Source organism: Perognathus longimembris, chromosome 10 (assembly GCF_023159225.1).
Source record: "Perognathus longimembris pacificus isolate PPM17 chromosome 10, ASM2315922v1, whole genome shotgun sequence".
NCBI lineage: Eukaryota > Metazoa > Chordata > Mammalia > Rodentia > Heteromyidae > Perognathus > Perognathus longimembris.
Window position 1 is genome coordinate 8,133,280 of NC_063170.1, and position 26,811 is coordinate 8,160,090.

At 42.5% G+C, this 26,811-nt stretch overlaps 1 protein-coding gene across 2 annotated transcripts in view; it reads left to right on the forward strand.

The window, feature by feature from the left end:
• The window catches only part of Wdr59 (WD repeat domain 59), a 66,073-nt gene that overhangs the window by 25,631 nt on the left and 13,631 nt on the right, over positions 1-26,811 (forward strand). Inside the window, exons 11-21 of one of the 2 annotated variants that reach the window (XM_048355122.1) lie at positions 3,831-3,910; positions 5,628-5,760; positions 5,892-6,016; positions 7,549-7,713; positions 10,183-10,278; positions 10,426-10,582; positions 11,915-11,984; positions 13,409-13,562; positions 17,549-17,605; positions 23,897-24,030; positions 25,168-25,249. In XM_048355122.1, the coding sequence (XP_048211079.1) occupies positions 3,831-3,910; positions 5,628-5,760; positions 5,892-6,016; positions 7,549-7,713; positions 10,183-10,278; positions 10,426-10,582; positions 11,915-11,984; positions 13,409-13,562; positions 17,549-17,605; positions 23,897-24,030; positions 25,168-25,249 (1,253 nt within the window). The remainder of the gene's footprint in view (positions 1-3,830; positions 3,911-5,627; positions 5,761-5,891; positions 6,017-7,548; positions 7,714-10,182; positions 10,279-10,425; positions 10,583-11,914; positions 11,985-13,408; positions 13,563-17,548; positions 17,606-23,896; positions 24,031-25,167; positions 25,250-26,811) is intronic. The other variant, XM_048355123.1, reaches the window with a different exon arrangement.

A 26,811-nucleotide genomic window follows, 5' to 3' on the forward strand; every position in this document is an offset into this window, starting at 1 on the left:
ATACTCCTTTAGCTCCTCTTTGGTGTGGAAAGATCTGGTTCTCCCTTCAAATGTGAACTCCAATTTCGCTGGATATTTGATCCAAGGTTGTAAATTGTTATTCTGGAGTACTTGGATGGTGTTCTTCCACTCACTTCGAGCTTGGTAAGTTTGTGTGGATAAGTCGGATGTTATTCGAATCCTCTTCCCATTGAAAAAAGTTTCCTTCTTCGCTTTGGCTGAATTCAGAATTTGCTCTTTAATCTTGAGGTCTGTAGTCTTGAATATTATGTGCCTTGAGGTGGCTTTCCTGGGGTCTGTCCTGCCAGGTGTCCTATAGGCTTCGGTTACCTGGATGGGGTCCCCTGTGAGATTGGGGAAGTTTTCTGCAATAACTTTATTGAGAACATGATTAAGCCCTCTGCTCTGGTATTCGGCTCCTTCTTCTATTCCAATTATGCGCAGATTATATCTCTTGTCTTTGTCCATTAGTTCCTGGATTAGTCTTCCCTGAAGCTTCACCTTTTCTTGGAGTGTGGTCATTTTCTGGTTGTTGCCAGCTGCTTCATCGTCCAGGCGAGAGATTCTGGATTCTATATGGTCTACTCTTTGTGTTATGGTTTCAATTGCGGAGTTTATGGATGTCAGAGAGCTATTTATGGTTGTCATATCAGCTCTGATCGTGGAGATTTCTTCCTTTAAAGAGTTGTATTTTAAATCTATTTTTTCATGCATTTCAATTCTCAGGATGTGGAGATTTTCTTTAAAGGCAGCTTGCATTGTATCCATTTTTGCTTCCATTTCTTTAAAGCAGGCTTGCATTGTATCCAGTTTTGCTTCCATTTCTTTCTTGGCTTCCTGGGTGTCCTTCCAGATTTCCGCTCTAAATTCCTGGAATTGTTTTCTGATTTCATTTCTGACGCTTTCGATCATTCCTGTTAACATGGCCTCATTTGCTTTTTTAGTCTCCATCTCCTCTTCAGTCGTGCTGCTTTTTGAAGCTGGCGAGTTGGCTTGCCCTTTGATGAACTGAGTTATGTTTCTTTGTGATTTGCGCATCTGGAGATCTGGATGGCTTCTCAGGTTTGGTTTGTAGCTCCTCCCTCCCTCCTGTGTAGACGTGTCTACGGCAGCAGGTGCTGCCGCTGTGGCCCTGCCCACCAGTGCAGGGTACGCCTACCAGAGCGGGCGCTGTCGCCGGGGGCCCCGCCCTCCTGTGCGCTGTGCGTCCACTGCAACAGGCACTTCGGCGGGATATGCCTCCCAGAGCAAGTCCTGGGTTGTTGGGTTGTGCTTGCGCCCTCCCACGAGTCCGTTGGTGGGGGCGGTATGTGTGGGGTCCAGTGGGATCGACTGTCCGGGTGTGGCTTGGCACCTTCAGACCTCACCTCTGCTGTGAGTGGGGGACGTGATCAGGCTCAGGTGACCCTGCTGGGCTGGTATTGCCCACTAGCGCCTGTGATTTTAGTTGTAAGAGTCTGCGAGGTCCAGGCGCCTCGGGTGGGGTTTGCACAACCGGCCGTCTCCCAGCCCCTGTTGGGAAGGGGGCGGGGCCGGTTCTGCCAGTTCAGGAACTTGTGGGGTGTTGGTGCTGCTGGGCCCTTCCCCTGCTAAACTGACTTCCCAGCGCCTGATGGGAGCTTCCCTGCCTGATTTGGGGGTTCTTTGTTCCCTCAGGGGTGGGGGAGGGGGAGGGAGGACACTCACTTTTGCTGCTTTGTGTGTGTGTGTCCCGCGCAGCCGTTGGCCCTCCAGGGGTTGGCTAAGTGTCATGGTGGCTTCCCTGGTTCCCGATTTCTGCCGTGCTGGGTTCCCTTGTCCGAACCCGGTGTGGACCCGGACTTCTCGTCGCTGCCGGTGTGTGTCTTGGTCCGCACCCTGCCTTGTGTCTGTGGGGTCTCCCGCTATATGAATTCTGCGCTCCTGGCAGCCTGTCTGCCGATCGCCAAGTGGGAGACTATTAGCCTTGGACAAAAGAATCTCAGGGCCAGAATCCAAGCCTTGAGTTTAAGCCCTAGGCTAGCCAAAAAAAAAAAAAAAGCGAGTTTTTTCTTTTTACTGGTTTATAGTAATCTTAAAAACCCCATCACACCCATAAACCACCACAGATGAGTAGGTGAGAGATGGAGAATGAATGCTACAGTATGTGGATAGAGTGGAGGATCCAAGGTATTCCCTAGGAGTGGCATGGGATGGAGGCAGGGAGAATGTGGACAGGAGGCCCAAGCTCGGACCCTTATTGCTGGTTGGGGGTTGGCTGGCATAGGGGCTCAGGTGTAACTAGGAAATGTCTCACACTGAAGGAGAGGGCAGTTAATTGTAGGGTGGGGAAATCACAGTACATTTTCCATGCAGACTAGAGGTGGGAGCGAGAGCTTCAGAGACAGGCACCCCTACATAGAAAGAGGTGGGTTTTGAGGTTGTGACTGAATAGCTTTCCTATTCTTAGCTTCAAAATCTCTGTTGTTTTAAAAAACATCAGGCTGCTCATTTTTTTATTCCACTAATGGTGTGCATGGTCTTTGGCTTTCAACTGGATCTATTTTACTTTGCCATAGCAAAGAAAGTATATCATGTATCTATACAACTGTAGGTTTTGTCATGTGTACTAAAAAATTACATAGAATGTGTACAGTCTTATAATTATAAAGTGAAACTTTATGTAATTCCATAGTATGATCAGAAAGAATAAGTGTAAGGATCCCAGAAATAAATCTATCTATCTATCTATCTATCTATCTATCTATCTATCTATCTATCTAATCTATGAAGTGCTAGGATGAAACCCAAAGCCTCATTAAGAAGCAGTCTACTACCACTGAGTAACATCCCAGCTGTCACAGCTTATTTATGAATTCCTAGAAATGACCTAGGTTTGCCTGTTTTTGAAGCTTTTGCAAATTGATTCTCTTATATCAATTCTTTTTTGTTTTGTTTTGTTTTGTTTCTGCCAGTCCTGGGCCTTGGACTCAGGGCCTGAGCACTGTCCCTGGCTTCTTTTTGCTCAAGGCTAGCACTCTGCCACTTGAGCCACAGCACCACTTCTGGCCATTTTCTGTATACGTGGTGCTGGGGAATTGAACCCAGGGCTTCATGTATACAAGGCAAGCACTCTTGCCACTAGGTCATATCCCCAGCTCCTCTTATATCAGTTCTTATATTTTACTTCCTTCTCAACCTAATGTTGCTCCAGCTTATTTTATTGCCAGGTCTTCCTCATTTTTTTTTTCCGAGCCTGAGACTCAGAGTTGGTATTTGACACTTGCTTTAGTGCACCTAAGTCACACCTGCAACCCCATTCTTAGTCAAATTTTATGAAACCACCTTCTGTTTGATTTTGATTTTCTATGTGAGGGTAGTATCTTTCAAAGAGGCAGGAAGAGAATCAGGATGTTGGAAGAAGAACCTTCAAGATAGGGATTATTGTATTCATGCTGTTTTCCTGGTGTCTAGAATAGTCTCTGACATAAGGAAGATATTTAGGGCTGGGAATATGGCCTAGTGGTAAAGTGCTCGCCTTGTATACATGAAGACCTGGGTTCGATTCCTCAGCACCACATATATAGAAAAAAAGCCGGAAGTGGCGCTGTGGCTCAAGAGGTAGAGGGCTAGCCTCGAGCAAAAAGAAGCCAGGGACAGTGCTCAGGCCCTGAGTCCCTGCCCCAGGACTGGCAACAAAAACAAAACAAACTAAAACCTCATACATTAAAAAAAAAAGGGAGATGTTTAGTAAATGTCTGTTGCATGTATTACATATTTAAATGCATGAATGACTTTATTGCTATTGTAACCTGTAACAAAATGAATCTCTATTCCAGAAGAATTTTAGGATTGTTATTTTTTATTTCTAGGATCTAAAGACTATCAACTGGTTACATGGTCCCGAGATCAGACCTTGAGAATGTGGCGGGTGGATTACCAGATGCAGAGGGTATGTATTCATGACTTATGGAAAAATATAAATGAATACATTAGATATTACATCAAAAAATGCAACATCCAGTATTTGTGGAAGTTAGAGGACATTCAATGCATCCTGGCTGGTTGCCACATTGGCTTTGAAGTTTTAATGAACCAAAGTGTTCAGCACTTTAAGGCTGAAGAGCCTCCATTTTTTTTTCTTAGTATAACAAATAATGTAACAAATAATGGTCTGTGGGCTTTGTAGATTTCTCCTCTCAGTGGACCAAGAACCCTACCCTTGTATTGTGCAGATGTTCAGTGCTCTTTCATCCATCAATGCCATCTCTTCTAGGAAGCTATTTCCAAATTTTCCTCATATATAATACCTGTTTCTTAATAAACCACAGTAGTAGCCAGGCACTGATAACTCACACCTGTAATCCTAGCTATTGAGGAGGCTGAGATCTGAAGATCATGGTTTGAAGCCAGCATGACAGGAAAGTCTATGAGACTCTTACCTCTAACCATCAGAAAACCAGAAGTAGAGCTGTGGCTCAAGTGGTAGAGCGCTAGCCTTGAACACAAAAGCTCAAGGACAGCACCCAGGCCCTGAGTTCAAGCCCACAACTGATAAAAACAGAAATTAAAACCACTGTTGTATGGTATGAATTGCTGTTGTGACCCTTGCTTTTTGCCTCTTTCAGTGAGGCTATCTTCTCATTCAGTGATGAAATCCCTTGATGGGGAAACATGCCTCACCAGTACCCAATCCTCCATGGCATTTGGCCCACCAGCAAAGGATCAGTGGAAAATGCTGGTTAAGTTTGTAACACCTGTTTAGTGTAGTCACTCTTGAGCGTGTTGGCAAGTCTCATCATCTGAATGCCTCTTTAACCTATTGTCTCCAAAAAGTCTCATTTGCAGCTTATCCTTTCAGGCTATGATATTTTTGCTTATGAATAACTCCATTAAGATAGACTTTAAATTGATTTTTTTTCTGAGCCCTGCATAAACTCCCAATGTGATGAAAAATGTTCAGAGTAGAACAATAGGATTTTATCCTGTGTGTTTAGTGGAGAATTGGTGATGGGCAAAATCTATTATGATTGTGTCATTTCCTGGCTGCCACATCTCTCCTTTGAGATATTCTTTTTGTTCTTGTTCTCTCTGTTTTTAAATGCCAATCATTGGGGCTTGAACTCAGGGCTTAAGTGCTGAGGGCTGTCGCTGAGCTTGTTTTGCTTAGGGCTAGTGCTCTACCACTTGAGCCACAGCTCTACTTCTGGATTTGCCAGTCTAGGGGCTGGAATTCAGGGCCTGGGCACTGTCCCTGAGCTTCTTTTGCTCAAGGCTAGCCACTTGAGCCACAGCATGCCACTTCTGGCTTTTTCTGTTTATGTGGTGCTGAGGAATCAAACCCAGGGCTTCATGCATGGCAACCACTCTACCATTAAACCACATTCTCAGCCCCCTACCTTTTATTTTATTTTTTTTTGAGTTGTTTATTAGAGATGAGTCTTATGGACTTTCTTGCTCCAGGCTGGCTTTAAACTGTGATCCTCAGATCTCAGCCTCCTGAGTTAGCTAGAATTACAGGTATAAGCCACCAGTGCTGGCTAAGATTTTTAACTAGATACACTGATCTTTCTACTGTGCTGGGATACAATCCAGGGCTTCATACATGTCAGGGAAGCACTCTGCCATTGATCTACATACCTAGCCCCATTTTCTGTCCTTGGTTGTAGCTCTGTGCCAATGACATATTGGATGGTGTTGATGAGTTTATTGAGAGCATTTCTCTTCTGCCGGAACCAGAGAAGACCCTGCACACCCAAGATACAGATCACCAGCAAAATTCAAGCCATGGGGAGGAAGAAGGTAACATGACATGCAGAACTGATATCTTAGGGGCCATTCTATACATTATAGAGTTTTGTGGTAGATAACTCAGAACTAACTCATTTAAAAAAAAAAAAAAGTCTTCTGACATGGAACATCTCTCTTGCTAGCTTTTAAGGAAGATCCCCCTAGCAGTCTTCTAGAAGAGAAAAAATCAGATCAACTGGGCCTGCCTCAGACTCTTCAGCAGGAATTCTCCCTTATCAACGTACAAATCCGGAATGTCAACGTGGAGGTGGGTTGCAGTTTAATGTACTGTGTCTCACACTTGCTGAAGGCAGTTCGTGGGAGATGAGGCTATTTCAGTCATGATTTAAGTCAGCAAATAGCTGTGCTGCTCTTACAGGTAAGTCTGCCTGCTTCTTTCCTAGGTTTTATAATGAAATAGGTATTTTTCAGATGCAAGCTCTTTTTTTCTCCCCTAACTCTATTCTTTTTTCCTGTGATGAGCTGAGGCTTCAGCATCCTTTTAGATTTTCTAATACCTCATTTCACTCTGTATGAAGATACTTGTTATGGGAAACCTTAGTGATTAGCAGAAGCTACTAGAGAAGTTAATGGCAGAGCTGACTTTGGGAGACAAACCTCCCAAGTACCCAAGCTTTTGTGCTTTTCCTATCTAATCATTTCCTTGGTGATTTAGATTCAAAGTAGGAATATACTAAAACCTGCTTGTTCACTTAGCACATGGAACAATGTACTCTTTTTCTTTTGGGCAGGTTATCAAAATTTCTTTGCTACAGAGAATTGAGTATCTCTCTAGGAAGGAGTGTCATTGGATTTTCTTTCACCCAGATACAGTTGACTATAGGCAGAGATATGTGTCTTTATGTAATTATGTCATTAGTTCTTCTAACAGTTCTGCACTAATTAGTTTTTTTCCCCCCCAATCCTCGGGCTTGAACTTGGGGCCTGAGCACTGTCCTGGCTTGTTTTTGCTCAAGCCTAGCACTCTACCGCTTGAGCCACAACGACACTTGTGGCTTTTTCTGTTTATGTGGTGCTGAGGCATGGGACCCAGGGTTTCATGCATACAAGGCAAGCACTCTATTGCTAAGTCATATTCCCATCCCCCCTAGGGCTTTTTGTTGTTGTTGTTGGTGGTGGTGGTGTTGGTTTGGGGGCTTGAACTCAGGCCCTGGGAGCTATCCCTGAGCCTCTTTGTGCTCAAGGCTAGCATCCTACCACTTGAGCTACAGTACCACTTCCAGTTTTTGAGTAGTTAATTGGAGATTAGAGTCTCACAGGGACTTTTCTGCCTGGGCTGGCTTCCAACTGTGATCCTCAGATCTCAGCCTCCTGAGTAGCTAGGATTTCAAGCATGAGCCACTGGCACCTAGCTTCCTTAGTTTTGTTTTTGTTTGGTGCTTATAGATAAGAGTCTTATGGACTTTTCTGCCTGGGCTGACTTCGAACCATGATCTTCAGATCACAGCCTCCTGAGTAGCTAGGATTCCAGGCATGAGCCACTGGTGCCTGGCTCAAAATCTGCTTTGAATTGGATTGCCTTCCATACTCATACTCCTTTGTATTTATAGACTCTCTCCCTTAACTCAGTTACTAGGAACCAGGAGCATTCAGGTAGCTTATTTACATCCATTAGCATCTTGCTCAGGGTGTAGCTCAGTGGTAGAGTGCTTGATTATCATGAATAAGGCCCTAGATTTGCTCTGTAGTACTACAGATAAATGAATCAATGAAATCCATTTGTATCTGAAGGGCCTCTGCAGTTTGTCTCCAGTGTATTTGTGCCCTTGTGTCTTGCAGATGGATGCAGCGGACAGGAGTTGTACAGTATCGGTGCACTGTAGCAACCACCGTGTTAAGATGCTGGTGAAGTTCCCAGCACAGTACCCCAACAATGCTGCCCCTTCCTTCCAGTTTATTAACCCCACGACTATCACATCTACCATGAAAGCTAAGCTGTTAAAGGTAAGAATCTGTCTTCCTAAATTGTCCAAAAAAAAAAAAAAAAAAAAAAAAGGACAAGAGTTCCATTTCTGTGCATCAGTATTGATGCTGAGTAGTGAAAACTAGGAAAGATTTGGAAGTCATCTGTTCTCTATATACTACTGTGTGGCAGCACCATTACTAATGGTCTTTTACTTTGAGTAGACAACATTAGAGCAGTGCTTCTTAACCTTTGTGGATGATGGATACTTTCTGGTGGTCTAATGTAAACTATAGAGCCTTTTTCAGAAAGATATGCACAACTCTTGTGTGTAACTTCAGAAATAACTGCATACATGAATAAGTTTCATATAATCTGCTTGAGATCTCATGAAACTCTGTACTAACCCTTCACTAAGAAGCCTGCAATACAATTTCCTTTGTTTTGAAAAAATAGGCAACATATATTCTAAAGCTACGAGTCTGTCCCATGATTGGAGCCGTGGTACTTGGAAGAAAGGAGTGTGGGCAGCAGTGTCTGAATGGACAGCAGAGCCTGACAGCTGGTCTTCAACCCTGCAGGTTCTAAAGCTTGATGTGTCAGGTCATTGACAGCTAATCAGGCAGAATGCCTCAAGAAAAGCCCTATGAGCTGTTGACAACACACCTTTTTCCATCTGAGCAGTATCTCGAGTGAAGAAGTGGAAGGTCCTGATACTTTGTGCCCATTTTGGATCATAACGTACTTTATTGTTCTGGTCTCATATATAGCCAGGAAAATTTCATTTTAAGGATCTTCAAATTCTGACTACATAGATTTTGTAGTATTTAGTCTTTTCAACTCTGAATATTTCATTGCCTCATTTGGACATACAAAAAAGAAAAACAAGCCAGGTGCCAGTGGTTCACACCTGTAATCCTAGTGTAAGGTTCTAGGTGAGGAGAGAGCATGCGAAGAGAAGTAGAGGTGATTGAAAGAGAGTTTATTGGGGTATGCTCCCGGTGCCCCTCTGGTCGGGATCAGAGAGGTCACGCCTGGGCCTGGCTCAGTTATATGTTCAGGGCAAAAGGCGGTTCAGTCAGCGGTGGTAGTTAGCACGTAGCTTGTTCTGCAAGTCTGGGTGGTTTCAGCTAGTCTCAGGCTAGTGTTTCTAGGAATGGCTGTTGCAGATGATGTTTCCCGATAGGAATGTGGTTTATTCCCGGCACCTTTGAGCCCTCCAGTGGCCTGACATCTCGCTATTCATGATGAACAAAAAAAAAGAAAGAAAGAAAAGAAAAGAAAAACATCTTCAGTTGTCTTAAATGATTTATTAGCAAGGGTTTGTTTGTTGCCAGTCCTAGGGCTTGAACTCAGGGCCTGAGCACTGTCCCTGGCTTCTTTTTGCTCAAGGCTAGCACTCTATCACTTGAGCCTGAGCCACAGCACCTCTTCTGGCTTTTTCTATATATGTGGTGCTGAGGAATCAAACCCACGGCTTCATGTATGTGAGGCAAGCACTCTACCAGTAGGCCATATTCCCAGTCCTGATTAGCAGGTGTTTTAAAGAAAAATCTTAATTCAGTACTGACCGATAGAAATATAGTGGAGGACATGTGTAATTTTAGATCTCCCAGTAGCAATTCTTAAAAAATTTAGAGAGGCACATAGTTTTAGTAATTTTTAATTGAATCCAACACCTCCAAAATATTGTCATATTAATGCATAATCAATTAAAAGTTACTGAGGTATTTTATATTTTTGGTACAAAAACACATCAAAGTATGACACTGGCAGATTTATACTTTTTTTTTTTGGCCAGTCCTGGGGCTTGGACTCAGGGCCTGAGCACTGTCCCTGGCTTCTTTTTTGCTCAAGGCTAGCACTCTGCCACTTGAGCCACAGTGCCACTTCTGGCCGTTTTCTGTATATGTGGTGCTGGGGAATTGAACGCAGGGCCTCATGTATATGAGGCAAGCACTCTTGCCACTAGGCCATATCCCTAGCCCCAGATTTATACTTCTTTACAGTGCCTCTCAATTTGGAGTAAGCACATTTCACATTTTGTATGTTTCTTAGTGCCATGCATGCAGGTAGCAGCAGCTCAGTTTCGTTGGTTTGCCTATTTTCAGTTTATATTATAGCATCGTAGCATATGCTTTAAAATGTTAGGATGTAAGGATTTTCAAAACACATTATATTTTTTTACTCAGAACAGTTGTAAATCTAGGGAGTGGTGTTATTTCCAAGGTATAGAGATGTCCCATGAAGGAAATGGGGTTGCAGAGAAGAAATTCACTAGAAGGAAATAGTTACTGTGTTACTAGAACCTGCCCTATCAAAACGCATGTGTGTGGCTATCTGGGCTCCCAGGACTTCACTAGGAGGCCCTGTAGGAGATGATGTGCTTGAGGCCTCAGACCTAACAGTGCTCTAGTCCCCCCATGCCACCTTGCCTCAGATACTTTTGCAGACTAAAGCCTAGTGGAGAAATTGGTGCTCTTCCTGACTGTGTCTTGGGCTTTTCCTAGATCCTGAAGGACACTTCCCTGCAGAAAGTGAAACGCAACCAGAGCTGTTTGGAGCCCTGCCTGCGCCAGCTCGTCTCCTGCCTTGAGTCTTTTGTGGTGGGAAATACAAACTTGTTGTATCACCCCATGCTTTTGGTGTCTTGCTTCATTTTTTCTTCCCCTGATCTTGTAATACTGTACCCCTTTTTGTAATTCAGCTCAAAGATAGGTTATAGTTTTTAATTGGTTTATCTTTTATTTCAGAACCAAGAAGACAGTGCCTCTAGCAACCCATTTGCTCTCCCAAATTCTGTCACACCACCCTTGCCAACGTTTGCGAGGGTGACCACTGCCTATGGGTCCTACCAGGATGCCAACATTCCCTTTCCCAGGACTTCAGGGGCCAGGTTCTGTGGAGCAGGTCAGTCTCTCTGATGTCCTCTGATTCTAGATTTCAAGACTGTACAGCCAAGAATGTTATATGTTCTTTGTAGACATCATCAGAAATTTGTCTTTATCTTTCATTTCCTAGGGATTCAAAAGACTTTCCCCCCCCCCTTTTTTTCATTGTGCTGGAATTCCATTTCAGGGCCTTGCACTTACCGGGCAAGATACTCTCCCACTTGATCTGTGTTTTCAATCCTTTCTGTTTTAGTTATTTACTGACATGTTTTACGTTAGCATCAATTAGCTTTACAGGGGGTTTCGTTTTGACATGTCCATGTATGCACACAGTATACCTTGGCCAGTCTCCCCCTCTGTCACCCTCCCTCATTCCTTCCCTCTCTCCAAATCAGTCTCCACAGGCTTCATTGTTGAGGGGATAGGAGGGGAAGGGTGAGAAATACCAAGATACATGGTATCTTGTGATTGAAGATAGTTATTCTTTTAAAACTAGGAGCCAGTGGCTCACATCTGTAATACTGGCAATTCAGAAGGCCAAGGTCTGGAGAATTGCCATTTGAAGCCAAATTGGCAAGAAAAGTCCTTGGGACTCCATTTCCAAAATAACCAGCACAGAGCAGGGCTGGAGGTATAGCCCAAGTGATAGAGCTCCAGTTGAGCAGGAATCAAGCTGAGCAAGCACAAGGCCTTGAGTTGAAACTGTGGCACTACAAAAAGGAAAAAGGGGGGAAAAAGTTATTTTTGAGACAGGGTTTATGTCCAGGCCAACTGTGACCATCCTATTTATGCTTCCCACATAGCTGGATGACAGGTGCAGGCCACTGTGCCCAGCCATTGGTTGAGATGGGGTCTTGGCTAACTTTTCACCTGGGCTAGCTTGTTGTCCTCTCAATTTTTGTCTAAGTAGCTAGGATTGCAAGTGTGAGCCACTGTGCCCTGCCAGACTTTTGTCTTTTTGACAAAAGTGTGTTATATAGTGCCCAAATTGGTGTCTTTGGGTATATCTTAATTCTTATCAGAACAGAAGTCTTAATTTTTTCATTCTAATGAGCCTGGGTTTGACTCTACTCAGAGCCCTGGTTCTTAACAGAGGCTAGATGTTTCCCTGGTAGGGTTATGTATAAAGTACCTGTGAAGTCTTTATCCCATTTCTCCTGGGCCCTGGAGACTCTGACTTTTGTCCAGCTTATGCAATTCATCTGAACTCTCAGGCATATGGAAATAGAAGAAAAATTACCCAGTCCTAGTGAAGGATTTCTCACATCTAGCTTCTTGACACGTGTGTGTGTGTGTGTGTGTGTGTGTGTGTGTGTGTGTGTGTGTGTGTGTTATCTCTCTCCTTTGTCAGGTTACCTGGTGTATTTCACAAGGCCCATGACAATGCATCGAGCAGTGTCTCCAACAGAACCTACTCCCAGGTGAGTTTGGGAGCTGCAGAAAGAAGGTACATCCATAGATCTGGAAGGAACAGATGTCTGGGAAGATGTTTGATACTGACTTTGGACAATTTGTATTAGATCTTCAGTGAACATCCATTACAAGATTCGTTTGTAAAAGATCAAAACTCATTCAATTGCAACAAAACTGAGATATTTTCCTATAAGATTACTACCAAAGCATTGGAGGATTGGCATGTAAGAATTGTTGTCAAATAAGGCAAATTCCTAACATGTTCAAGGCTCCTGGGTTGATCTCTTAGCACTGGAAAAAAAAATCGAGGGCACACTGAACTCAGGTCCTTGCATTCACTCAGCATATTTGCTTGGCCGGTGCTCTGCTTCTACCTTGAGCCATGCTTCTAGCCTGACTTTTTGCTAGCTATTTTGGAGATGGAATCTAACAGACTTTTCTGCCCAGGTTGGCTTTAGACCTTTATCCTCTAGATGTCACCCTCTTAAGTAGCTAGGATTAGATATGAGCCACCAGTTACCAGCTAGCTGTCACTTTTGTTGTTTGTTTTTGTTTTGTCTATCACTTTTTAATTTGTAATTTTTTTGTTTTTGTATCCAAAAAAAATCTTTGCTTATACCAAGGTTACAAAATTATTGTTCTTTATTTCTTTTTGAAAGCTCTATAGTTTCAAAATTCCTCATTCAAGGTCTGTAATCCATCACAAATTGGTTTTTTTTTTTTTGGCCAGTCCTAGGCCGTGAACTCAGGGCCTGAGCACTGTCCCTGGCTTCTTTTTTGCTCTGCCACTTGAGCCACAGCGCCACTTCTGGCCATTTTCTGTATATGTGGTGCTGAGGAATCGAACCCAGGGCCTCATGTATACGAGGCAAGCACTCTTGCCACTAGGCCATATTCCCAGCCCCACAAATTGTTTTTTTTTAATGATATCTTTTTTTTTTTTCACACCAGTCCTGGAGCTTGAACTCAGGGGCCTGAGCACTGTCCATGGCTTCTTTTTGCTCAAGGATAGTACTCTACCACTTGAGCCACAGCACTACTTCCAGCTTTTTCTGTTGATGTGGTACTGAGGAATCGAACCCAGGGCTTCATGCATGCTAGGCAAGCACTCAACTGCTAAGCCACATTCCCAGCTTGTAAATGAAATTTTCTTATTTCCCAAATATTTATTTCTGATATATAGGAATGCAGTAGATTCTTCTCAGTTGACCTTGTCTCTAAATTCTAGTTTGGTAGATGCTTTTCTTTGTACACAATTGTACAAAAATTCTGTGCTGTTGCAGGTAAAGCATTTTTAGCTCGGTTCTTTTTTTAGCCTGCCCCCCCCCCCCCCAATGTCTTTTCCTCTGGGCTTCATCAAATGTTAGTAATGGCACTCCTTAGAAATATGAAGACTGTAGCCTGTGTGGATAATACTCATTTTCCACTACAGATCTCTCTCGGCCTTGTCCGCTTATCATACTGGCTTGATTGCTCCAATGAAGATCCGCACAGAGGCCCCTGGGAACCTTCGTTTGTATAGTGGGAGCCCTACCCGCAGTGAGAAAGAGCAGGTCTCCATCAGCTCCTTCTACTACAAGGAGCGGGTAAGTGCCAGCACCATTGCTTTTAATTTCTCACCCTTTCTAGGTTTTGGTTCTTGTCCTCCTGCCTGCCAGTAACTAAAGCCTTTGTAGTCTCTTACTTTCAAAATTAAGCCATTGCTTTCTTCCTTTCAGTTAGTTTTAAACACTGAATTGCGCGTGGGAGGAAGAGTTAGTTAGTTCTTATAGTCTGTAGCCTTTTTCCCTCTGTAACCCTGCAATTCCTGTACATTGAGTTGATTGCCATATTTTAGGTAGGATAATCTAGCTCCAGGTGTCCCTTAGTGTTCTGATGTTTGCCAAAAAACGAAGGGATACTTTTGAAGACTTGAGATCTTGATGTTTTTGGAACTTTCCTAAAAGATTTTCAGTCTCAGTACTAAGTCTAACACCTAGGTACTCATTTGAATGAATCAGTTCATATGTAAATGTCCTGAAATTGTCTTTATGTTAGAGTTCTTAGGAATTCACTGTCCCTAAGAATTCAGTTAAGGAATTTATTGTCCCTAAAGAAGTTATCATGAACCTGGCGAACATTTTTTTTTTTTTTTGGCCAGTCCTGTGGTTTGAACTTGGGGCCTGAGCACTGTCCCTGGCTTCTTTTTTGCTCAAGGCTAGCACTCTACCACTTGAGCCACAGTGTCGCTTCCGGCTTTTTCTGTTTATGTGGTGCTGAGGATTCGAACTCAGGGCTTCATGCATGCTAGGCAAGCACTCTACCCATACGCCACATTCCCAGCCCTGGCAAACACTTTTGGGAATGGCAATGTAGACATAACTGACAGTGCAGGAATAATGGGAATGCTCCCATGTAGCCTTCTTGAGAATCTGATCTAAACGTGCTATAACTGATAAGTTTTTTTTTTTTTTTGGCCAGTCCTGGGCCTTGGACTCAGGGCCTGAGCACTGTCCCTGGCTTCTTCCCGCTCAAGGCTAGCACTCCGCCACTTGAGCCACAGCGCCGCTTCTGGCCGTTTTCTGTATATGTGGTGCTGGGGAATCGAACCTAGGGCCTCGTGTATCCGAGGCAGGCATTCTTGCCACTAGGCTATATCCCCAGCCCCTGATAAGTTTTAAACAGAGTTCCCACTTAGGCTTTATTCTTCTCACCCCCACTTGACTAATTGGAATTAGACTTTATTTTTAATGGAATTATTTTAAACAACAAAACCATTTCACCGAAGTATTAGAAGTGTCTTCACTTCTATTGCAACATAGTGTTTACCTTTGGCTTACACTGATGACTGACGTGGTCTGATCTTGGGAGCGAATGTGACCAAAATGAAGGACAGCAACTGATGTTTGGGACTGGACCAGCCTTAGGCAAAGCCATTCAGTTGAGAAGGGAAAATGACTTTTTGTTGCCGTCCTGGTCCTGTTTCCATAGTCCCTTTCTTTCTACCTCTGATGGACTTTTACCCCCTGGCTGTCACAGACCTCCTTGGAACACATACCAAACTATATTCTCCCCATATCTTCTACATTCAAAATATGTGCTCTTTTGTCTTTTTTACAGGTTAGCAAGAAACCAGACAGCTGATATGCCATATTAGGGGAATTAAGGCATTTGACTGGCCTAAATCAAATACACTCATAGAATTTCCTTTAGCATCTGGGCAATGTTGAGGAGATGTTTAAGGCAAAGGCAGTTCTGAGTATCCAGCCTTCGCATGTTAGGGTTCGGGAGGGACAGAGTAGGTTGACCACCACTTTTGACAATGTGGTCATGTGAAGTCTGTCTGTAGAAGAAGTAACTCCAGTGTGAAGACAGAACAATCTCTCCTAATATAAAAGCATGGGGAAACCTACATCCATATTTATGATGGTCCATCCCCTTTTTCTACCAGTACCATAGTCATAACAAGGCACCAGAAGGGCTTAGCTAATTAACTCCTAGCATACAGTATCTGCTCAGGTGGACATGGAAGAAGGAATATGATATTTCAGTTTGGGGTAGTTCGTACTGCATGGCTTCTCCATAAGAAACGGGCTATTGTTGTGCCTAGTGTGACAGAGGAGATGGTATTTTAAGTTTTATTTTAAATAGTCACCAAATATAATGGAAGGACATATTTATACCTTCATGTGAAAATTCGATATTGATGTATGACATATACAGAAAATTTACAAGGCATTAGTATATGGCTCAGTGAATTAACAGTCTCCCAGGTCAATACCTAGAACTTTGCAGGATCCCTGGGGAAAGAAAGACACATCTTAACTAACGGATGACATATAGTCATTATTAGGTTATATCATATGAAATGATTGGTACTTGATTTTCATCTAACAGTTTCATGTGGTTTGTGTATTAGCTTCAAAAAAGGAAAAGGAAATTAGTTAATTTGTGGTGAATTTGAATAAGCTTATATCTTCTCAAAGCTTTTTCATTTAAATACTGCCATAATATCTTTACACAGGCTGCCATATTCCCATAGAGCTCAACACTCCTTAAATATTTTCTAGTCCTTGAGAGTCTAGTTTCACCTGTCAGATCATATCACTTTATTACTTTTGGTCTGGAGATGTTTCCAGCTTACTAAATTTTTTGGTGCCCTAGTTTTTCTCCTGCATACTTTCATTCCCTTTGAGACCTCTTCCCCTGAGAGCTTTAAATGGGGAAGAAGGAAGCAGTGGAATGTGCTAGCATATGGCTTAGCAATGAAGGAGTTATAGGGTGTTTTTTGAGATTATAGAAGATTTTTTTTTTTTTTTGGCCAGTCCTGGGCCTTGGACTCAGGGCCTGAGCACTGTCCCTGGCTTCTTCCCGCTCAAGGCTAGCACTCTGCCACTTGAGCCACAGCGCCGCTTCTGGCCGTTTTCTGTATATGTGGTGCTGGGGAATCGAACCTAGGGCCTCGTGTATCCGAGGCAGGCACTCTTGCCACTAGGCTATATCCCCAGCCCCGAGATTATAGAAGATTTTTATAAGACATCTTAGGTGACTATTTCTTTGTTTTCCTTGTGCCTTTAACCTGTCTACTCAGGCCAAATTATTATATTCGCCCAGTGTTCTCCAGATGGAATTCCAAAGTTTGCTTCCAAATTTTTAAATATGCAAGAGACCTGAACACCTAACAAATCTCATAGAAGTAAGAAAGCATGGAGAGGCCAACAATAATGAATTTGGCAAGTACATCAACTACTAATAGCTGATGAAACATTGTTCACTCCTAGGATAAATCAGATTGCCCAGAACTTAGGATAAAAATTAGGCATTGTCCTATACATTACTAACAATCTGTGCTTTGCTTTAGTTTTATGTTAGTTACTAAAAGAGCAAAGAACTGGTGAGATCTTTTAAGTTAGTAGAATAACAGCTGATCTCCATAATCAATGCAGTATATTTCCAGTTCCATGCCTCAGATGCTCTTGCTGTTAGCAAGGGAACACTCAAGAACATTCTAACTCGGGTCGGCTCTTTTCTCCCCTCCCCTCAATTCTCCAGGATTCCCTCTCTACCCCGCACCCTGCATTGCTCTGAAAATAGTCCTTCAGTCCTAGCGTCAAAACACCAGATTTCCTCCTTGCCCCTGACATTCACACATGGGGTGCTGAGCCCAGTGAAGAACTGATTCCCCTTTAGGAGTGAAAAAAACAGACTCTCAGCACAAGTGAAACAAAGAGGAGAAAGTGTCTTTGCCTATTCCTTCGCTTGCACCATGATTTTAGTCCTGTTCAAGTCCCTCTAACCTTGACCACAGCTCCTTTGTCAGAGCTGTGTGGGCAGCAGTATATTCTGGAAGATGACTAAAGAACAGTGAAATGGAAGCTGGGCCTAGCGTGTGATAGGCTGTGGAGGAAAGGGAGTCCACGTACTGCTGTGCTGCGGTACGAGTGTGCCATCATCCCATTCCCCTTTTGTAAAACATATATATTTTTTAATCCATCAAATGTGAAGAAAGCTTTCATTTTATTCTCTATTTTTCCCTTTTAATTTTCTTGGTGTTTTTCTTCCCTCTTCCTGGGTGTAACGTTTTCACGCACAGATGTCTCCTCGCTCTGCCCGGCGACGTTGGTCCATACAAGCAATTAACGACTTCCCGGTACTGTGCGCTGTGCAAATGCTCTCCTTAACTAATCCTGTCTCTACCCAAAGGCCCAAGAATAAAATGCCACCTGCCTGGCTTTGAGGAACCTAAAATGACAGGCTGGCTGTTTTTCAGGACCAGCAACAACAACAAAAAAAAATGTATCTTTTTGGGGAGTCATATACCAAAGCCTGCCTACTAGCGCAGTCATGGTGTTTCAAGCAGGTAAACATTGTTGAGGGTTGTGAATGGATTTCTTTGCAAATGAAAGCAAATATTGGGTTCTTGGAAGAAATCCTGATTAAATGACTTTTAGTTCACCTGATTTCACTTGGAGCTCTTGGATAGTTTTCATGGTGCTTTTAAAAGCTTACCTGTGACTTGGCGGGGAGCAGAGGAAGATATAAGAGGTTTCCACCATTTAGTCTCTATTTTGATTATTTTGGTTTAGTTTAGAAGGAGAAGCACCCACCTGCTTCCTGGGCATGATGCATAATTTTACCCTTTGGGAAGTTTGTGGAACAGATATTTTCTTGACCATCAATGTTTTGTATTGACACCAAAGCATTTGCTATGGGACATCCCTTCTTCCTTTCTTTCTTCTCCTAATTCATTCCTATTGGCCACCTTCCCTCTTCTGTCTTCCTCTCCCATCCCCTTCATGTTTCAGTAGAGCCAAGATGACCTCAAGGCAGCCTTGATGCTTTGTAAATTGTGTTGGACATAAAAGAAATGTTTGGTGGAGCGACTGTATAGCCTTTCCATGCAAGCCCACTTGAAATCAGGAGTCCTAATAAGCAAGAACCACTGCTGCCAACGGCTTGCAGGTGCGGCCACCTTCCCTCAAATTCCTGCTCCCAGCCAGTCCAACTGTTGAATTTCTTCTGATTTTCCAGAAGCCCGTTTCTGTGGCTCTTTAAATAGGAACTCATGTTGACTCACTGCCCACTGCTGATTATGCATTGTGGATGGGGTTGCTGTGAAGCAGTTGGTGGCTTATTCTTGGGCTGGTTTTACATTTAACCCATTTACTGGCATTGATGTTGCCTCCGATTGTAGCAGTAACACTGGTGGTGCAGTTGTGAGTGAGCTGGCTATTGGTTGTCATTCAGTGCCTCCCTTCCTCCTTCCTGCCCCTTCTTCCCTGTCCTTTTTGCCATACCCCACGAGCACCTTCCCGAATGTTCACAGGCTCATATCCTGGAGCTCGTCATGTACTAATTTGTCTGTCTTGCTTTGCCTTTCTTCCTTTAGTCCCTTTTCATGAAGTCTATGGGGAAAGGGCTTTTTCTGTTGCTGGAACATTGTAAAGACCTAAGGGAAATGCAGCCCTTTGCTTTCTTGAAGTACCACTTTTATTGCACAGAAAATTATCCACAGGAAAGCCTATAGGAGTGGGAATGGAGCAACAGAAGAATATTAGGGCTTTTAGACCATGGTCCTTAGCCTTGACACAGTAGCCATGCCTTAGTCCAGTGTGTCATTGCTCTCTAAAACCAAAGGATCCCAAGAGAAATCCAGATGTTGATTCCTGACAGTTGTACAATCGAGAGAGAGACCCGAGATGGCTTGCAACCTATTAAAGGAAAAATCAGTCTTAGGGGAAATGTGGATGGACCAGAATTGTTTTTTATTACCAAGTTTTAGAGAAACCCCACCCCCATCCACATAATTGCACCATTTTTGGTTAGGGAGGAGCTAGGATCTAAGGCCCCAATTAGCTTCTGAGAGTTAGCATATCTTCATGTAGGTAGTTTTGTTACATTTGAATCTCCCTAATTAATACTTGGTCATTAGATGGGATCATGGATTAGCCCTGTAGCTTGAAGGGGAAATGCTTCATATTTAAACCAACAAACAAATTTTAAAAACCCAACATTGATTTGTAGTCTCTTAAGGATTTTTGACAGTGTTTTGTAGTTATTCAATGCTACACTAATAAGAGAGAAAGAGAGAGGAAAGAGAAAGAAGAGATTGAAATAAAAAAATTCAAGCAAAAAGAAATTGACCCTTTGTACAACTGTTTAAAGATAAGAGAAAGAAAGATTAATTATTAGTATTGTCCCATAAGTGCTTTCACAATTTAACTTTTTTTTTTTTTGGCCAGTCCTGGGCCTTGGACTCAGGGCCTGAGCACTGTCCCTGGCTTCCTTTTGCTCAAGTCTAGCACTCTGCCACTTGAGCCACAGCACCACTTCTGACTGTTTTCTGTATATGTGGTGCTGGGGAATCGAACCCAGGGCCTCATGTATACGAGGCAAGCTCTCTTGCCACTAGGCCATATCTCCAGCCCACAATTTAACTTTTGGCAGCTAGAGTTAGAGTGATCTCATATTGCACAACCTCCTTCTGTAGGCTCAGAGATAGCTGAATGAGGTTCCATATAACGCCGCCCCCCACCCCCACCCCCCATCTGCCTTACTTGGTACTGGGACTGGGACTTGAAAGCAAGGCCTTGTTCTCTTGCTTAGCTTTTTTGCTCAAGGCTGGCCCTACCACTTGAGCCACTTAGGACTTTAAATTTTTTTTTTATTGTTATAAAGGTGATTTACAGAGGGGTTACAGTTATATAAGTCAGGCAAAGAGTACATTTACTTTAGGACAGTGTCACCCCTTCCTTCACTCTACTTATAACTTTTTGCTGGCTAATTGAAAATAGGAGTCTCTTGGATGTGTCTGCTCGCTGACTTTGAACCATGATATTCAGGTCTCTGCCTCATGAGTAGCTAGGATTTACAGACATGAGCCACCAGTGTCCTTATACATTCAGTACAGATCAGACAGAAACTCCTAGAAGCCCAGTGTCTCAAGAAATCCTGAGAAATACAGACTATGGTTTCCATAATTCAGTGAAGAATAATTACAAAACATTGTCAAAGACCTCCATCTACATTTTCATCAAATATTTGCAGTTTACATTTATTTCTACTGATCTCTGCCAATGGTGGAGAATCTTAAGACATCTTTTTGGACTCTTGAGTTTTCTTCTATGTAAATGTGCCTAATCGCAAATCCACAGAAGGAAACTAAATATACACGTGTGAGGCACATATTCTCAAACATGGCCTGAAAGCAGTGTTGTTAGACACTTGCTTGCCCCAGGGAAAGCCATGTGGCTGTAAGAACTGCAGCTCTGCTGATCTTTAGCAAACAGCCCTGGCTTAGCCAAACAAGATTATCATGTTTGGCAGAAAGTGACTGAAAAAGTGAGTTAATGCTGAAGGATGATCTGATGGAGGTAGACATTACTAGAATCTCCTTATGTGCAGAAATGGATCTGTTTAAAAATGGATCAAACTAACAGAGAGACTTAATTTTTTTCTTATTAATTGAAAATCATATACAGTTCTTCAAAGCAAGTTAACAAAAGTGGGTTTAGTAGCCTGTTCAGATCTGCGCTATGACTGTAACCTTGAATAAGCTTCCTATCCTTCTTATGAAGCATGGACACTCCTCAGGGCCTTGCAGATGGAGAGAGGCACCTGCCAGCCCCGAGTGGGCTGTTCAAGCAAGAGATCACATAATTCTAACAGCCGCAGACAGGACTGGACATCCCAAGACAAATATTTGTATACTTGGACCTGTTTCATTGTGAATTTCCAAATCTCTGCTTGCAAAATGAGTACTTCTGGCATATGAGCCTTCATATAATAAATAATAGGCTTTTGGTTCAGCTTGACTTAAAAGCCAGGCAATTATGGCTCTTTTCATTGTGTTCTAAAAGCTAATAGACCCCATCGTTCATGAATCTCCATTTATTTCAGATGTATAGTTAAATGAGCTGCTGCGATGTGCTTTTCATTTTCACTTTGTAATAAGGAGCCCCAGTGACGTCTGGGAACAGTATCTTAGAAGACTTCCAGAAAACTAAATTAGATCGATTGTATTTTATTTCAGTTGGACTCTTTTTAGCATAGATTACTATTTGTTTAATCTAGTATCCTAAATCACGGTTCACTCTCATTGTAGGGTGGCTGTACTCTTAACTTACACTCCCTACCTCAGCTTGGGCATAGTGCACATGTGACTACATCTGTTTAATATCAGTTAACACTTCCTGGCTCCAGCCCACTCTGATAAGCTGTTTGCTCTTTAACAAGTTACTCCTCTTACGTGTACCCAAGTTAGGATACTTGTAGATAAAAGGATAGTTTTTGTTTTTTTTTTTTTAACCAGTCCTGGTGACTGGGGTTTGATCTCAGAGCCTGGGCACTGTCCCTGAGCCTCTCTATGCTCAAGGCTAGCATTCTTACTACTTGAGCCACAGCATTACTTCTGGCTTTTTTTTTTGTTTGTTTATGTGGTACTGAAGAATTGAACCCAGGGCTTCATGCATGCTAGGCAAGCACTCTACCACTAAGCTGCATTCCTAGCCCAGAGAGTATTTTTTGATTGCTTGCTTTTGTGCTAGTCCTGAATCTTGAACTCAGGGCCTGGGCTCTGTCCCTGACCTTCTTTTTCCTCAAGGCTAGCACTCTACCACTTGAGCCACAGCTCTACTTCTGGCTTTTTTGATAGTTTAGTGGAGCTATGAGTCTTACAGACTTTTCTGTCTGGGCTGGCTTTGAGCTGTGATCCTCACATCTCAGTCTCCTGAGTATCTAGGATGACAGGCAAAAGGATAGTGAGTGTACACATAATTCTTCTTTATTTGAAGATTAGTGATACATTAGCACTCAGGAAGATGAGGTGGATGGATATAGGGAGTTTGATGCTATACAGTGAGTTCAAGGCCAGCCAGTGAGACTACCTCAGGGGGAAAAAACAATAAAATAAGGGCATGTAGAGGATTGAAGGGCACCTCCTCCCAATTATAGATTACGCTTCCCCTCCTTTTGAAGAATTAGGACCTGTAAGTAGCAGTGGAACTGCTTTATAAGATCAAATGGTTTAAAGTCCAAATTGCTGGTGCAGCATATGTGTAAGTCACCCACAGATACTTCAGCTAAACTTCTTCACTTACTGGCCTGGAACTAAGTCCATGTGTCCTGGATCTAGTAGATTCCCAGACACACAGGAAATCTAGAAAGTTACATGCACTGCGTGCCCTCCCTTGGGGTTAGATGGGATATTGTGGTCAGAAATGACTGGATTTACACCTAAAATAACTCACGAGAATGTATTTATGTGAAAATCACTTGTGAGAAATACATTCGCCCGGGAGCAACCTGAATAATGAGCTAATTTAGGTTTCCCGTGGGTTTACACACACACATATTGTTAGGTTGCCCTTCACAGTTTATGTAGTTTGCACCATATATTTTTTTATTGTACCCTCATTGACTTTGTGATGTTGGCCAACAGGATAATTATTAGTCACAAGTTATTATTGAGAGAGGAACAAAAAGGTGACATTCATGAGATTAAATTGCCAGCAAATGATTAACTTTCCCAGAGTCATATTGAGCTAGTGTATGTGGTAGTAAGACCTTGATTTTCTGACTCCAAACTGTAGCTCCTTTTCACCTGTTCCTTATACCTGGTTTGTTAGTTTCCTTAGCTGAGACACTTTGGTGATTTCTTTTAACTTTTGGAAATAAAATAGAACATGCTTCTTTGGCTGGTTGTCATTTTGAAGATAGACTCTGGTAATTCTCCAGAACATTTCCCACTTCCCACGTATAGACTCCTCACATAGGTAGCTACTTCCAGCGACAGATCTCGGGAATTGGGACGTGTGTTCGTGCTCTGCCATGTCCGTTACTCAAATCCCCTGACTCATGTATCTTTAACCTTTTGAAGGGATCAACGCGTAGAAATCCGGGTCTTCTAGAAAAGTAGGACTACTCTCCTCAAGCTTCCAGGCTCTTTTGTCTTCCTTCATAGATAAATCTAATGTTGGCAGAGTCCATACTGCTGTGTCTGAGCTAAATATCCCACAGAGCCTGTTGAAATGTCTGAGAAGAGAAAACGGGTTTCAGGCAAGACCTTTGAACCTAGTACTAAACGCCACCCTTCAAATTGGTTCTCTCACATTTTGGGAGTCTTTACTAACTCCTTGACCTGCTATTTTTAAATTAATTAATTAATTAATTCTGGCTTCCTGGTTTCCATTTTTGAACACCTGCAGAATGTATGTAGCCCTGCCATGGGTGCTTGTCTTTCTGTTAGGATTTTTGGATCAAGAGCTCAGTGTCCTTTGTCATCCTCTTATATCCTATCGATGCTGATTCATGTAATTGTGGGCATGATATAATTTACAGTCTCTGCAAATGACCAATGACCCAAATATGCTGTCATGCTCTGCAACTGTAGGTTTCCACTTTTCCAAGTCCCATTGGTTAGATCTTGTCATTTTCCCCCTAGAAATCGAGGAGGTGGAAAAGTAAGCGTGAGGGATCAGACTCCGGCAATCGGCCCATCAAAGCTGCCGGGAAAGTCATCATCCAGGATGTTTCTTGCCTGCTTCCTGTTCACAAATCTCTGGGAGAACTATACATGTAAGTTCAAGATTTCAAGTCTGTGGCAAATTGTGTGTGTGTGTGTGTGTGTGTGTGTGTGTGTGTGTGTGTGTGTATAAAGCTTTGGAAGTTTTTCTTCAAAAGCAATTTTAGGAGACGCTCAGTATATTAGCCTTCTGTTGTTACATAACACATTACCATGAACTCAGCAGCCTCAAGTAGTATATATACATTGGTTGCCTTGCAGTTGCCATAGTCTGGGCATGGCTGTGCTGAGCTCTTGCTCAGAGTCTCACCCAGCTAAAATCCTGTAGTTCACATCTATTCTGATCTTCAAGGATTTTGTCCAGGCCCATTCAGTTATTAAAAGAATTCAAACCCTTCTGATTATAGAACACTTACATGAATTTCCTCTTCTTTAACACTAGCATAGTGGCTCACATATCCATTACCTCTTTTAAGGGCCTACCTAACTAGATCAGGTCCATCCAAGATAGCTCTTGACATGCTTAGAGTGTAGGGCTTAGTAACATAATCGTGGAGGTGATATTCCATTAGTGTACTCTGGTATTGCCCATATTCAAAATGAAGCGATTATGCAATGTGTCTACAGCTGGGGGTAGGAATCTTGGGGGACTACCCCTAGAATTCTGCATCCCACACTCAATATAGAAACTACAGATCAACGCAGAGCTACTTTGGCTGAAGGGAAGTGGGAGGTGAGTGACAGTATACAGATGCCAAACCGTGGTTCCCCTCCTCCTTCCTGAGCCTGTTAACAAGTGTCTTCTTTTTTGTAGCACACATGCAGGATAATAGTTTGTGTACAAATCATAATGTTGCACATTTTTAAATCCCATAAGCCTTGGGAACTCCACTGAAAAGCTGATTGGTGAATTAGTATTTGAGGACAACCTCCTTTTCATCACTTCAAAGCAGTTAGCGATTTACCTTCCCCTGGCCAGAACTCACAGCTCAGTTAACATCAGCTCCAGTTTGCTTCCTCCCTATGCTCTCAGATAGAAGGGAGCTTCAGGCTAACACAAAGTAAAACATTGTGAGTGACACCTCAAGGGGCAGTTCCTCCTCTATTAAGCCAGGAGACATAGTCTGTTAAATCTAGGAAGTTGGATGAAAAAGGAACTTTGTTTATTCTTTCAGATTTTTTTTTTTCAGATTGAATGTGAATGATATTCAGGAAACATGTCAGAAGAACGCCACTTCAGCTATGCTTGTTGGAAGGAAGGATCTTGTCCAGGTATTGTAAATCCCTGTTGGTGGAACTTGGAATTTTTGGCAGCAGACTTTCATTTGATAGTTGTAGGTTAGTAGACATTTCCAACGTGTGCCTCCTATTTTGCAATTCCTTTCCTTTATTTTTTAAAATATTTTTGGTCAATTTTTAGGGCTATAGCAGCTTCTTAAATCTTCTAGATGTTTTTCTTACTAGTGCTCAGTTGGGAAGATCCTAAAGCATTTACTGAATATTTTGACTTCATTTCTTTTCTATTCCAGTACAATGAGTATTGCATACCTAAATTTGGCCATCAGTGTCTTTACCATTTGTCCCCTCACATCCTTTTTTCTTTTTTATTTATTTTTTATTTTTTTATTTTTTTGGCCAGTCCTGGGCCTTGGACTCAGGGCCTGAGCCTGAGCACTGTCCCTGGCTTCTTCCCGCTCAAGGCTAGCACTCTGCCACTTGAGCCACAGCGCCGCTTCTGGCCGTTTTCTGTGTATGTGGTGCTGGGGAATCGAACCTAGGGCCTCGTGTATCCGAGGCAGGCACTCTTGCCACTAGGCTATATCCCCAGCCCCTTTTTCTTTTTTTAAAAAATAACTTTACATAAGGTTATAAAGTGTTCCTTTACATAGAGATGTTCAACTTAAAAACATGATTTATTCTTACAAAAGGGTGAATTTCCTTCATCTTTGCAGGTATACCTACGTATATTAAACAAAGCCACTCCTTCTTGTTGTTTTAAAATAGTTTTATTGAAACATAGTTTGTATACCGTGCAGTTTACCCACTTAAAACATTCCAGTTGGCGGGTTTTAGTGTAGTCACAGTTATGCAATCATCACCACAGCTTTAGAATATTTTTATGGCCCTAAAAAGAAAGCCCAGGCCCTTTTAACTGTCCCCTCTCAATTCCTTCTCTGCCTTCCTAGCCCCTCAGCTGCATGTACCCATTAATTTACCTTCTGTCTCATTTGCATCCTGATTCTTTATTGTGAGAATTAGGCTGAGTAATGGAAATTACTAGTGCTGGTCCTATCAGCTACAACTCTCCAAATGAATCAATGCTAAGTCCTTTCCTTGATTTTTATCCGGTTGAAAAGCCCCCAGGTTCCTATTTATATTCTAATAAACACCATCAAGTCTCTGCCTGAAAACCTTTTAAGCGAAATTTAGTTAGGGGTTTAATCTACTTCTGTGAAGCTCTAGCTACCTTGATTTAATGAACAATAAAATCAACATGATTTTGTTGAAAGCATGCAGTTTATAGCAGAAGGCCTGGGGCCAGCTTGGCTTTGTAGGAGAGTAACCTCAAGCAGGTTAGCCCTGACTCCCAGCCTTTGAGTGTGTTTGTAAAGTGAGAACTTGAGTATACAGTTCCCTCACAGGGTTGGTGAGAAGATTGGTGAATGCTGTATACTGAGGCCATGATTTAGGGTTCATGTTCTGAAAAAAACATTCTGCAAAAAGTATTTCTTTAATTAATTAATTCATTCATTCATTTTTATGCTGGTCACAGAACTCAGAGCCTAGGCACTGTCCCTGAGCTTTTTTTTTCAAGCTAGTGTTTTAGCACTTGA